Source organism: Oncorhynchus clarkii, chromosome 1 (assembly GCF_045791955.1).
Source record: "Oncorhynchus clarkii lewisi isolate Uvic-CL-2024 chromosome 1, UVic_Ocla_1.0, whole genome shotgun sequence".
In the NCBI taxonomy this organism is placed as follows: Eukaryota; Metazoa; Chordata; class Actinopteri; order Salmoniformes; family Salmonidae; genus Oncorhynchus; species Oncorhynchus clarkii.
Genome location: NC_092147.1, coordinates 47,209,685 through 47,224,112, shown reverse-complemented (window position 1 = coordinate 47,224,112; position 14,428 = coordinate 47,209,685). Strand labels below are relative to the sequence as shown.

The following is a 14,428-nucleotide window of genomic DNA, read 5'->3' as shown; positions in this document are numbered from 1 at the left end:
CTATTGGCGCCTCTGCGTCAAGACCTTTGACAAGGCGTCTTGTGACCTTGGCTTCCTTGTCTAGTCCAAATTTGGCGTTAACTATGTTTTTTCAATGAGAAGACCGAATAATTCCAATGAATAAGAAAATGATTTAAAATACAAACGTAAGAGAGGTTACGTAATAGGAAGTATTATATAAAATGAATCCCCCACCTTCCTCTTACAGGGATGAGATGTCATTGACGCGGAAGATTGGTTCTCTGCGTTACTTCTACAGCGCCTCCTACTTCTTCTCTGCCATCCTGGTCATCGTGTCAGCCATTGTGCCACACGCCCTCAGCAAGGTACTTTTTCCACTGGCCTTTGTATATTTATATCCATTTTTTATTTACTTGGGATGTTTTTTATGTGGTGAGTATTTGTATTTGTATTGTTTGTTTTTTACTATGACAAAGTACGACCAATGAATTTCCACTTGGTGATTAATAAAGGAAGTGCACCATTTTCACATACACTGCATTCGGAAAGTATTCCCACATTTTGTTAGATTAAAGCCTTGTTCTAAAATTGATTAAAATGTTTTATCAACCTACACACAATAGCCCATAACGACAAAGCAAAAACTGGTTTTACATTTATTTTGCAAAAAAAAATAAAAATAAAAAGACCCTTTAACTCAGTAATTTGTTGAAGCGCCTTTGGCAGCGATTACAGCTGTAATCGATTACAGCCTTGAGTCTTCTTGGGTATGACTCTACAAGCTTGGCACACCTGCATTTGGGGATTTTCTCCCATTCATCTCTGCAGATCCTCTCAAGCTCAGTCAGGATGGATGGGGAGCGTCCACTCAAGGACATTCAGAGACTTGTCCCGAAGCCACTCCTGCGTTGTCTTGGCTGTGTGCTTAGGGTCGTTGTCCTGTTGGAAGATTAACCTTCACCCCAGTCTGAGTTCCTGAGTGCACTGTAGCAGGTATTCGTCAAGGATCTCTCTGTAGGGCTTCCCAGGTGGCGCAGCGGTCTAAAGCACTGCATCACAGTGCTTGAGGCATCACTACAGATCCGGGTTCGATCCCGAGCTGTCACATAGCTGGCCACGACCGGGAGACCCAAGAGGCGATGCACAATTGGCCCAGCGCCGTTAGGGGAGGGTTTGGCCGGCCCGGGATGTCCTTGTCCCATCACACTCTAGCAACTCCTGTGGCGGGCTGGGCGCATGCAAGCTGACACATTCGCCAGTTGTATGGTGTTTCCTCCAACACATTGGTGCGGCTGGCTTCTGGTTAAGTGAGCAGTATGTCAAGAAACAGAGCGGCTTGGCAGGGTTGTGTTTTGCAGGACGCATGGCTCTCGAATCTCCCGTACGGGAGATGCAGCGATGGGGCAAGGCTGTAACTACCAATTGGGGAGAAAAAGGGTAAACAATCATTTAAAAAAAGTATCTCTCTGTACTTTGCTCCGTTCCTCTTTGCCTCGATCCCAGACCCTGCCACTGAAAAACATCCCCACAGCATAATGCGGCCACCACCATGCTTCACCGAAGGGATGGTGCCAGGTTTTCTCCAGACGTGACACTTGGCATTCAGGTCAAAGAGTTCAATTTTGTTTTCATCAGACTAGAGAATCTTGTTTCTCATGGTCTGAATCCTTATGGTGCCTTTTGGCAAACTCTAAGCGGGCTGTCATGTGCCTTCTACTGTGGAGTGGCATCCATCTGACCACTCTGTCATAAAGGCCTGATTGATGGACTGCTGCAGAGATGGTTTTCATTCTGGAAGGTTCTCTCATCTCCACAGAGGTACTCTGGAGCTCTATCAGAGTGACCATCGGGTTCTTGGTCACCTCCCTGACCAAGGCCCTTCACCCCTGATTGCTCAGTTTGGTCAGGCGACCAGCTCTAGGAAGAGTCTTGGTGGTTCCAAACTTCTTCCATTTAAGAATGATGGAGGCCACTGTGTTCTTGGGGACATTCAATGCCGCAGGTATTTTTTTTGTACCCTTCCCCAGATCTGTGCCTCGACACAGTCTTGTCTCTGAGCTCTACGGACAATTCCTTCTACCTCGTGGCTTGGGTTTTGCTCTGACATTAACTGTCAACTTTGGGACCTTATATAGACAGGTGTGCCTTTCCAAATCATATCCAATCAATTGAATGTACCACAGGTGTAACGTTTGCCGTCGGAAGGAGACCAAGGTGCAGCGTGGTAGGCGTACATTCTTTTATTTAAATGTTCCACCAAGAAAAAAAAACAATAAACAATACCAAGAACCAAAAGCTTCGTCGTGCAAACTACATGCACTCAAACAAAGATCCCACACTGAAGGAGGGAAAAAGGGCTGCCTAAGTATGATCCCCAATCAGAGACAATGAAAGACAGCTGCCTCTGATTGGGAACCACACTCGGCCAAACACATAGAAATAGAGTTTAACATTGAGGTTAATCGCTGACATGGTGGTGGACATTGAGGTTCAACTCTGACATTGAGGTTAGAAATCTATGGAATTCTCCCAATGGGGATTAATAAAGTACAATCTCAATCTGATCTCTACAGGGCATTATCCTGAGGCGGATCTTCACCACTGCCTCCTACTGCATGGTGCTCCGTATGACCCTCACCAGACAGCTGCCCGGCTCCATACAGATGTGGTACGACACGCTGGCGCTGGTCACAAAGATAGAGGTGAGGCGGATTTGTGTACATGGGTATGGGAGTAAACGAGGGAGTGGGAAATGTGGGAAGGACAGGGGGAGGTGAGAAGGATGGATGGGATTTGAAGGTTCATCTAGATGTGGTACAGTACACTGGAACTTTGAGTCATTGTCAAATTGGGCATTTTGCTTGGGTGAAGTCTGGTCGAGGGCTGTAATGGTTGGGGGGAAACTAAATTAAGACGTTAGATGGAGTTGGGTTGGATGAGCACCTGTTATAGTTATTGATACTGTATATAGTGTACATTTGCCTGTGGAATGTACAGACTTGACAAGAGGAAGTGGAGGGGAGAGGAGTGCTTGTTAACATAGGTTGATGATAACTCTGGTTTTGTTAATGAGCTATTTTTATTTACATTTGGTGGTTATGTAAGTTACGTTATATTTTTAATGTTGTTGACATCATGTCTAAAGAAGACACGGGAATTAGCTTACACAAACACACCCGCATAACCACACCAGACCTGGGTTCACATACATGAGTATTTGAGTACATGATTATTTGGACTCTCAGTCCAACATCTGGAATCCAAAACACGCCCAGCGTGTGTGTGTGTGTGCACGTGTGTGTGCGCGTGTGTATTGACCTGACTTGTTGTTGCCAAGATAACGTTCTTGTTTTGTTATCCATTGTCTATCCTGTAGGAGTACCTCTGCAAAGAGGAGTACAAAGTATTGGAGTACAACCTGACCACCACTGAGATAGAGTTGGTGAATGTGACCGCCTCCTGGGATGAAGTACGTGTGTGTGCGTGCGTGCGTGCGTGCAGGTGTATGTATGCATTCTATTCTTCTTGAGAATGATCCTACTACTATCTAGGAAAAAGGCAATTCATTACCACAGAGTAACATTATCAGTTTGAAATGTCACAGGCAGTGTATTTAATTTTATGGATACGTTTTATGACCATCCCAAGTAGGCAGAAAATCATTTGTGTTCAGACACTGTGCACTAATTTAGATAAGCAACAGCAATGCTATGCTAGACGGTGGTAAACTATTCTAAACCCAACCCATTTATATGCTGGGAAAATCACTACCCCATAAAATGTCACCCAGGTTAATGGTTAAACAAACCAACCACTCAGCCACCCCCCCCCCCCCCCCCCCCTCCCCCCTCGCGCGGCAAGTCTATTTCTATGGGCACAAGCACTGTTCATGATACAAACTATTCACACCCCTCTTTTCGGCGGAGAGAACATTTTGCAGGTTTAAAGCTAATTGTATTGCAATTTTGCCATGTCTAAAGTGGATGCATGTGATATCTGAGTGACTGAAATCTATGCTCTAAAAAACCTAGCTAACGTTGTTAGCTGACATGGGCTAGTTGATCTGGACATTCCTGACAAGTTCTCTATGGTATGCAATGACTGACATGACAAGAGGAACACTGATGATGCACTACCCAATTTCGAAATTGCACCTTATGCGTTCTACTATTGCAACTTTCGCACTCGGGGGGGGGCATGCCCCACAGTTTGCGAACCACTGTCCTACAGAAGTCTCACTCTCACCAGTGATTTGATTTCAATGGAATTGTTGATGGATTAGGGGGCAATAATGACATTTGAGTAATATACTGGCAAGAGTCTCCTATTTCTCAGTGATTCCCAGAATATTGAAAATGTTCTCGGCCGGATGGCTGACGCATTTCAGCGTAAAGCCTTCATCATAGCATTTTCTCACCAGTCTGTTTTCCATTTTATGCCCAATTAGTATTCCTATTACAGCCAGAAATGTATGCACGTGAGCTCACTTTTTCAAACAAGCTGGTCTAGTCATATTGTATGAGAGAAAATTCAATGTAATATCTCTCTCTCTCACTCACTCACTCTCTCTGTCTCTCACTCTACCCCCGTCTCTCTTTCACACCCGACTCTCTTCCCCCTCTCCAGGGTATCGGGGAGCTCTTTGAGAAAATTAAGCAGGAGAACAAGGCCAACGGCCACCCTAACGGTGACGCAGGGTTGTTCTTCACAAACCTGTATGTCACACCCGTCCTCAAGAACATCAGCCTGTACCTGGAGAAGGGACAGATGCTGGCCGTGGCTGGATCCACCGGCTCTGGGAAGGTACCACTACCACTCACTGTCTGGGAACACTGGGCTGGACGGACAAGGTCTGGGCTTTTGTTTATTTGAATTGGCAGGAACAATGTACACGAATCAACATTTCTGTAAATGTGCCAACTGCAGTCCCTGTAACGTCCCTGCTACGCTACAGCCATCGGGCGTCCGGCTTTGCCATCGGCCATCAGCCATTGAGGGAATGCTTACTTTTAAGTCGGCGAAAGCTACTGCTTGAGTTGGTCGCCTCCAATGACAGCGTCCAAGCTCAAGATTTGCAGAGGTTCAATTCTTGATGGCTGATGCACGCACGTCCATTCTATCTTGTGAATTAAAATGCTTTGGTTTCCGTGTAGCAGGTGGAACATCACAACAGAGTGTGCACTTTAGATGTAATGTAGCTGAAGTGTGATTCTCATATCTCGCTAATTCATAGTGTGTTTCAATATGTTTCCCTTTACTAAGGATCCACAGGCTCAGGAAAGGTATTGGACCACTCGCTGTCTGGGAACAATGACAGGGGTGGATGGAGTGTGGGGTGTGGGCTCCTCATTTCTCAATGGGTCATACTGTATCTTAATAATATTATTGAGACACAGGAGGACATGGGCATTAATATAGAGTTGGTCCCCTCTTTGCTGCAATAACAGCTTCCACTCTTCTGGGAAGGCTTTCTAGTAAACGCTGGAACATTGCTGCGTAAACTTCTTTCCATTCAGCCACAAGAGCATTAGTAAGGTCGGGCACTGATGTTGGGCGATTAGGCCTGGCTCGCAGTCGGGGTTCCAATTCATCCCAAAAGAGTTACATGGGGTTGAGGTCAGGGCTCTGTGCAGGCCAGTCAAGTTCTTCCACACCGATCTCGACAAACCATTTATGTATGGTCCTTGGTTTGTGCATGGGGGCATTGTCATGCTGAAAAAGGAAAGGGCCTTCCCCAAACTCTTGTCACAAAGTTGAAGCACACTGTAGCGTTAAGATTTCTCTTCACTGGAACTATGGGGCATAGTCCGAACCATGATAATCAGCCACAGACCATTATTCCTCCTCCACCAAACTTACAGTTGGCGCTATGCATTCGGGCAAGTAGCAGTATGCATGGTGATCGTCGGCTTGTGTGCGGCTGCTCGACCATGGAAACCCATTTCATGAAGCTCCCAACGAACAGTTCTTGTGCTGAAGTTGCTTCCAGAGGCAGTTTTGGACTCTGTAGTGGGTGTTGCAACCGAGGACAGACGATATTTACGCGCTGTGCGCTTCAGCACTCAGCGGTCCCATTCGGTGAGCTTGTGTGGCCTACCACTTCGCAGCTGAGCTGTTGTTGCTCCTAGACATTTCCACTTCACAATAACAGCACTTATAGTTGACCGGGGCAGCTCAAGCAGGGCAGAAATATGATGAACTGAGTTGTTGGAAATGTGGCACCCTATGACTGTGCCAATGTCTGGAACCGAGCAAATAGAGGCATCCAACACATGGAAACCATGTGTTTGATGTATCGGATACAATTCTACCTATTCCGCTCCAGCCATTACCAGGAGCCTCTCCTCCCCGATTAAGGTGCCACCAGCCTCATGTGATTGAGATATATTACATGTTGAGACAAAGTGAAAGACTTAATATTATAAATATCTCACTTCGTGTCTATGCCTCAATTCCACCTCTACTGGTGCTATAAAGTGCAGTCAATCCGAGGTTTGGAGATGAGTGTCTGCCCCCCTACCTACAGTTACACGCCATCCCTTCCCCCGGTGAGCTGAAATGGATAGCATATCATAGAATACATTATTATTCCTCTCTCTCCAGGGCGTAATGTTGTACATAGATTAGGGATGCACATATACAGTATCTCTCCCCTCTCTGCATATTTTTACTCCATTTCTTCCCTTCACAACAGGATTAACACACACCACCAAGCTTATCTCCTTTATGGTGCTGGGAATTACTTCCCCAAAAAAATCAACACACAATTTTACCCCATCACATGTATTGTGCTCGACGCTTCGGATATTGTGCCCCCCCCCACCCCAGAGTTCCCTGCTGATGATGATCCTGGGGGAGCTGGTCCCGTCGGAGGGGAAGATCAGACACAGTGGGCGGATCTCCTTCTCCCCCCAGACCTCCTGGATCATGCCCGGAACCATCCGTGACAACATCCTGTTTGGCCTGACCTACGACGAGTTCCGCTACACCTCTGTCATCAAGGCCTGTCAGCTGGAGGAGGTACGGATGGAGGGAAATATGCTGTCGCTCTGTCATATTGTCTGTCGGGCTGTTAGCTTGGTTAGAATTGTTTTGGTCTCAGGTATGGTCTTTGACGTTGTCGTGTTGGATGTTTCTCTACTTCTGCTTTCCTCTGTCTTTGCTTTATTTCCATCCACGTTCATTAAAAAAAAGATTTTTATCCCCTCTTTTTACCAGATGTTTTTTTTTTATTCTACTCTCTCTACCTCCCCATGTTCTCTTGCTCATCTCTTATTCCTAGCCCTGTTCTCTTTTCCTACCTTGACTCATATGTTCCACCTGGCTGTCTACCCAGGAGCATTTGTGAGGAGTTGAGATGTCATATTTCTCCAGTTCACGCACGCACGCACGCACACACACACACACACACACACACCCTTCCGTCCCTGTGTGGAGCCCCAGTGTTGAGTGTCGTGCAGTACATTTAGACTGGGGGGAGGGGGGGGGGGGGGCGTGTCACTGGATTACTGTCCCTGACACTCCCGTTGCCATGGACACCCCACATTATGTCATTGGGACGGAATATCAGCTTGCTCAGTCACAAGCATGGATGTAGACTAGACTAGACTAGAGCATTCATTGTCAATCTGTGTTTCTGTCTATCTCTGTGTACGTGACCTGACCAGAAAACTCTGTGCAACTGAGCTACTGTACAGTAGCATTTATTGTTTTTTACATTTAGACTACTGAGAAGGCGTGAAAATGATTAGTGGCACACTGGCACCGCTCATGCCCTGGGGGTATTGATGATTTGGTGCAGATCATTTGGATGGTGTGTTACCTGAGGCGTCTTGAGGCACTGTTTGAAATGTGCGCCAGCCCGCCCCCCCAATAAGTGCAAAGTAAACCGCTGCGTTGAAAAAGGCTGTTACAAAAGACGTTATGGAACAGCTCTGATTATGTGCCACGTGCTAGGCCCAAGTGTGTCGTTGCCTGTTTCGAAGCAAACACTACTGTATGCACCTATTTTTAACCCTTTGACAGCTCCCAATGAGCACCTTTTGACCTGACCTTTCAACTCTTATGTAACTGTGTAATGTTCACTTGCATCCAAACTCTCAACGACTGAGTGACTTCAGAGGAGTCATGAATATTCCATCTCTCAAAAGAGAATATGACAAAAGCAATCTGGTATACGTGGTCTGAGACCGAGAGGATAAAGAGACACCTGTGAAAGACATCTGTGTTCCCAGACTGTGTGATCATGCTCCAGTCTATTTTTCGACCTCTCCTAGGACCAGAAAATGATCATGGGTGGGCTGTTTCTTGTAAACCCCAATCATTTTGCACGTTAACAGTTAGCTAGCTTGTAGTCTGTGCACCCAGAACCAAGGTTTATGGTGAGAGAATAGTTAGCTTGTAGCGCCAGCCACGCTTTTTTTGTCAGTTTGAGACACGGTGCCTTTTCTCCATTTGCTGTGTTTTACGACATGTTAAACAACCTCTGAACTTAATTCCCAATGCCTTCCGTTTGGATAGCAGAAGTAGCGTTTATAAAGGTAGGAGGTTTTATGTATGACTAAATTCATTCTTTCACATGTTGGTTTACATGTTTCAGACATTTGTGTTTGAAATCATCTAGCTATTAAAGGGCGACTGCACTTCCTGATTTGGCCTCGTTTTTAGATTTGGTTCATTACGAAAATGAATGCTAGCGGCCATGACTGAATTCAAACGTGAGTTGGTTTCGGGTTGTGATTTGATGTGGGTGTCTTGGGTGTGTGTTCGCAGGTGGGAATAGTTAGGCAAATTATTTTGCCCATTAGCTTCAGCTGGCGGGTGTGCAACAGTGGCAAAGTTGGTTTGACTCACTCCGGGGCTAATTAGGAGCCATCAATAAATTATTACACAATATAAATGAGACAATATTTTGTTCACACCTTTGAGTTTTCTCCTTAAATGTTTTCAATATTTGTATATGCATTTCTACAATTTTATATTTTGTTTTAACAATTTCTAACATGTTTTAACAAATTATAACATGTTTTAACAAATTTTAACATATTGTCCCATGTACATTGTGTTATTAACCGATCATCCCTAACTAGTCCCATAGTCAATCCAAATTTACCACAGGCATTATGATCGGGTTGCTTGCAGCTGCACTCCAAGTTGATGATTACTTGTGTGTTGCCTGCTGTGGGCATGTGGGCAGATTTGAAACAAACCCAACCTTCATTTACGTTTGCAATGCAGTCACGGCCACAAGTCTCACAAAACGATATTTTATCAAAAAATCCCATTTAACCTTTGTAGTCAATTTTGGCAATAGAGTACATGTTTCTGACTCATATCGATGTTTTCTAAATGACAAGTTGTTTTTTAGTGGGCATTTGTGAAGTTTTTCATACTCTTTCGATGTTTCAGTGTATCTTGTTTGATGTGGTGGAATTAGACTTTTGAAATTCCACCTTTCTGTCTTTCAGCTACTGTACTTAAAGCCTTAACTGCAGCTTTAAGTACATGTGATTTGATTGCTTTGAAGCTGTATACCAATATGAAAAAGTAATTGGATTTGCAAAACTCATTTGTATAACTGTCACACAGTACTTTAGATCATCTTTTAACCAGGCCCCAGGTTATTTTATTTCACATTTAAACACTTGACTGAAAAACTAGGGGATGTTGAACTGAGTCAGTGCCCAGTTTAACCACCTTTTTTTCAGGAGTAAATGACATAAACAAACTGTTTGTTTATATTTTTGTAGCTGACATTTCAGTCTGTTATGTCTACTAACACTGAACTTTTCTCTTTGTTTTCCCCGATACATTTACTACTGCTTTGACATTCCAATTCCCCTACCTTTCATGTTTTTGTGTGTGGGTGTGCATGTCTATGTCTCAAACATTTATCTAACCCTCCCCTGCTCTCCCCTCAGGATCTGGCCCTGCTGCCGGAGAAAGACAAGACGCCCCTTATGGAGGGAGGGGTGACCCTAAGTGGAGGTCAGAGGGCGAGGATAGGCCTGGCCAGGTACGTACTGGTGCACACACACACACACACACACACACACACACACACCTGTCTCTCAGCATGTACGTCCTGTGGAAACACTCATTCTGGAATGTGACATAATACTCTTGAAGGAAGAATGCGTCTTGTGTTGTTTTGCCCATGAGACTGCTGTTGTGTATACATGGATGTATATTCCGATACTTACAGTACTTTCTAAAATGGAAATGTCAATGGAATGTGACATGACTACAGGAAAAGGAGAACTGAGCACACCCCAATTCTCATTGACAGGGCTGTAGTGGAGCAGGTTGAGAGCTTCTAGATCCTTGGTGTCCATATCACCAACAAACTATCATAGTCCAAACACACCAAGACAGTCGTGAAGAGGGCACAACAAAGCCTATTCCCCCTCAGGAGACTGAAAAGATTCGGCATGGGTCCTCAGATCCTCAAAAAGTTCTACACCATCGAGAGCATGCTGTAGACGACCCTTATGCAGGGAAGGGTGATCCTAAGTGGAGGTCAGAGGGCGAGGATACTGGCCAGGCCTATCCTCGGTTGCATCACTGCCTGGTATGGCAACTGCTCGGCCTCTGACCGCAAGGCACTACAGAGGGTAGTTCATAACTGGGGCCAAACTTACTGCTATCAAGGACCTCTATACCAGGCGGTGTCAGAGGAAGGCCCTAAAAATAGTCAAAGAATCCAGCCACCCTAGTCATAGACTGTTCTCTCTGCTACCGCACGGCATGCGGTACCGGAGCACCAAGTCTAGGTCCAAGAGGCTTCTAAACAGGCTTCTACCCCCAAGCCATAAGACTCCTGAACAGCTAAACAAATGGCTAACAAGACTATTTGCATTGACCCCCCCCCTACAGTACATGTACATATTACCTCAATTACCTTAACCGATGCCCCCGCATATTGATTGACTCTGTACCGGTACCCCCTGTATATAGCCTGTTAACTGTTATTTTACTGCTGCTCTTTAATTATTTGTTCAATATTTTTTACTTAACACTTATTTTTCTTAAAACTACATTGCTGATTAAGGGCTTGTAAGTAAGCATTTCACTGTTGTATTCGGCGCATGTGACAAAAAAAAATGGATTTGATTTTGATACTCTTGAAGACAGAATGCATCTTGTGTTGTTTTGCCCACGAGACTGCTGTTATGGGACAATGTATGCATGGATAGTGCATCCTAATGGTCATAATGCCCAATGAAAAAGATGATTACTACCGAATCAATATTATTATTATTTTCTTCATTTGACTGTTAGTTCAGCTCCTGTAACTGTGGTGTTCTATGATCTAATTTGTTTTATTTCTGTTTTCTTTATTTTTGCAATGTTCTATGTTGTAGAATAATAATGGATACATCAAAACTATGAAATAACACCTATGGAATCATGTAGTAACCAAAAAAGTGTGAAATAAATCAAAATATATTTTATATTTGAGATTCTAAAAAGTAGCCACCCATTTCCTTGATGCCACTTCCACAAGTTAACTTTTAAGAAAGCACACCTTTTAATTGAAATGCATTCCAGGTGACTACCCCATCAAAACTGGTTGAGAGAATGCCAAGAGTGTGCAAAGCTGTCATCAAGGCAAAGGCTGGCTACTTTGAGGAATCTCAAATATCAAATATATTTTGATTTGTTTAACACTTTTTTTAGTTACTATATGTGTTATTTCATAGTTTTGAAATCTTCACTATTATTCTATAATTTAGAAAATAGTGAAAATAAAGAAAAACCTTTGAATGAGTAGGTGTGTCCAAACTTTTCACTGGTACTGTATATTCCAATGTTCCGACATATTCATTATTTATTGGTTTTATTGTATTGGGTGCCCATTTGCTCCCACTTAACAAAATACACATTTGTCAGTTTGGCTATATTGTCATAGTAAATGTATCACTTAAACTGAGTTGAATCCCACAGGGACTTAACTTCCTCATTTAAAGGCCTATTTAATTTATGACTTTTTTCCATTCACGTTTCCGTGTGTTTGTTTCTCTGTGTGTTTGTGTGTGCTATTACAGAGCTGTGTATAAAGACGCCGACCTCTACCTACTGGATTCACCTTTTACCCACCTGGACATTGTGACTGAGAAAGAGATCTTTGAGAGGTCTGTCTGTGGCTCAACACTGAGGCTTTCATATTGGCCGGGGCCTGGAGGATAGGGGAGGGTTGGTCTGGGCTGGGTGGAATGAGCAGGGTGAATGGTTAAGGAGAGGAGAGAAGGTTAAGGTCAAGGTTGTGTCTTTCTTGTTGTGTTTGACCTAGTGACAACTTGGGTTAGTTGGTGAGATGTTATTTTGGTCGATCAAAGGGCTTTTCATGGAAATGTAACTTCCTGTCTGACATTCATGAACTTTGGTCTAATTTCTGAAGTTTGTGTTATCAGCATCTTCCCACCCAAAAATGAGGGCAAGCACATGATTGAACAGAAATGCCTAAAGTAAAGTTTGATAAACTAAACAAAGGATACATGTATTTTCTCCTGCCAGGTGTCTGTGTAAACTGATGTCTTCCAAGACTCGCATCGTGGTCACTAGTAAGCTGGAGCACCTGAAGAGAGCGGACAAGATCCTTCTGCTTCACAACGGAGTGTGTTACTTCTACGGCTCCTTCTCCGAGCTGCAGGCCAAGAGACCAGACTTCAGCTCCCTGCTCCTGGGCCTGGAGGCCTACGACAACATCAACGCCGAACGCCGCAGCTCCATCCTCACCGAGACCCTCCGACGCGTCTCTATCGATGAATCCGCCGTCTTCCGTGGCCCCGAACCCATCCACCAGTCCTTCCGCCAGCCCACGCCACTGATCATCTGTACAAACAATGGTCCTCAAGCCATCACCATTGCCGGGGGCGACGGTCTCACAGCAGCGGAAAAACGTAAACAGTCAATTATCCTTAATCCGTTAGCGCCGGCCCGTAAATTCTCCTTCATCGGTGCGGGGTCCCAGAAAGCCCAGGCTCCTCCACCCGGGTCCACCACTATCGAGGATGCCGTGCGAGAGCTGTCAGAGAGGAAGTTCTCAGTGGTGCCCGAGGACGATCAGGTGAGGCTACTTCTCTACTTATCTTCTTTGACTGAGGGGAGGTTTCTTGCACACGGACTAAGCTTAGTCCTGGACAAAGCAATGCTTTCAATGGAGAATCTCTGTTGAAAATACTTTTTAGTCCAGGACTACGCTTAGTTTGAGTCTAGGGAACTGGCTCAAAGTATTCTTATTGCGCTGTTTTTCTACTGTTTGAGAGGAGAGCTCGCATTTCAACTAAGCATTTCATTGCACTGTGTACACTACGATGCTGTCCCGTGCATCTGACTGATTCATTGATTTGATTGCAGGTACATCTGCTAAATGAGGTGCGTCTGCCAATAAGCATCCGCTAAATGGCATATGTTATATTATTATTTATTGTAGATTGAAGAGTCGCTGCCGCGGGGGAACCAGTACCATCATGGCCTGCAGCACCTGAGCGGGCAGCGCCGCCAGTCTGTGCTGCAGTTCATCACCAACGCCCGGGGGGAGGGCAGGAGGGAGCAGCTCCAGACGTCCTTCAGGAAGAAGCTGTCCGTCACGCCGCAGTGCGAGCTGGCCTCTGAGCTGGACATCTACGCACGACGCCTGTCCAAAGACAGTGTCTATGACATCAGCGAGGATGTGGACGAGCAGGATATGGAGGTAGGTTCAGTGAAGGGAGCTGGTTGGGTTCAAGGCAGGTTGGATGTTTTCCTCTGTAACTGCTGGTCTTCATGAGCACATGGAGGTTAGGGTAAAGGTTAAGTTTAGGGTTAGGGTCAAGGAATTGCCCAGGGGACGTTACCGAAAGTGCACCAGTATTTGAACCGAGACATTTGAAGACAAAACACCAAGAACAGCTAGGTTCGAGTGTTTCTGTAGCGGTTCTCCTCTTGTGAAGTAAAGGCGGACCAAAGCGCAGCGTGGTGGTTGTTCATTATATTTATTGACGACACTATACATGAACAAACTAACGAAAACAAAACAAGAAACGTGAGAACTCAAAACAGCCCTGTCTGGTGCAAACACAAAAACAGGAACAATCACCCACAAACAAACAGTGAAACCCAGGCTACCTAAGTATGATTCTCAATCAGAGACAACTAATGACACCTGCCTCTGATTGAGAACCATACTAGGCCGAAAACATAGAACTGACCCAAAACATAGAAAAACAAACATAGACTGCCCACCCAACTCACGCCCTGACCATACTAAATAAATACAAAAACAAAGGAAATAGAGGTCAGAACGTGACAGTACCCCCCCCCAAAGGTGCGGACTCCGGCCGCAAAACCTTGACCTATAGGGGAGGGTCTGGGTGGGCGTCTGTCCGCGGTGGCGGCTCTGGCGCGGGACGCGGACCCCACTTCGCCATTGTCTTAGTCCGCCGTATTGTCCGCCTCCGTGGCTTACTCCCCATGCCCACCCCTC

The 14,428-nt window shown here is 45.1% G+C and overlaps 1 protein-coding gene across 1 annotated transcript in view; it reads left to right on the top strand.

Annotated features, from left to right (window-relative positions):
* The window catches only part of LOC139408267 (cystic fibrosis transmembrane conductance regulator-like), a 41,232-nt gene that overhangs the window by 12,014 nt on the left and 14,790 nt on the right, over window positions 1-14,428 (top strand). Inside the window, exons 8-16 of the mRNA XM_071151959.1 lie at window positions 209-326; window positions 2,535-2,663; window positions 3,338-3,430; window positions 4,588-4,764; window positions 6,790-6,981; window positions 9,882-9,976; window positions 12,009-12,095; window positions 12,478-13,030; window positions 13,397-13,657. Coding sequence (XP_071008060.1) covers window positions 209-326; window positions 2,535-2,663; window positions 3,338-3,430; window positions 4,588-4,764; window positions 6,790-6,981; window positions 9,882-9,976; window positions 12,009-12,095; window positions 12,478-13,030; window positions 13,397-13,657 — 1,705 coding nt within the window. The remainder of the gene's footprint in view (window positions 1-208; window positions 327-2,534; window positions 2,664-3,337; window positions 3,431-4,587; window positions 4,765-6,789; window positions 6,982-9,881; window positions 9,977-12,008; window positions 12,096-12,477; window positions 13,031-13,396; window positions 13,658-14,428) is intronic.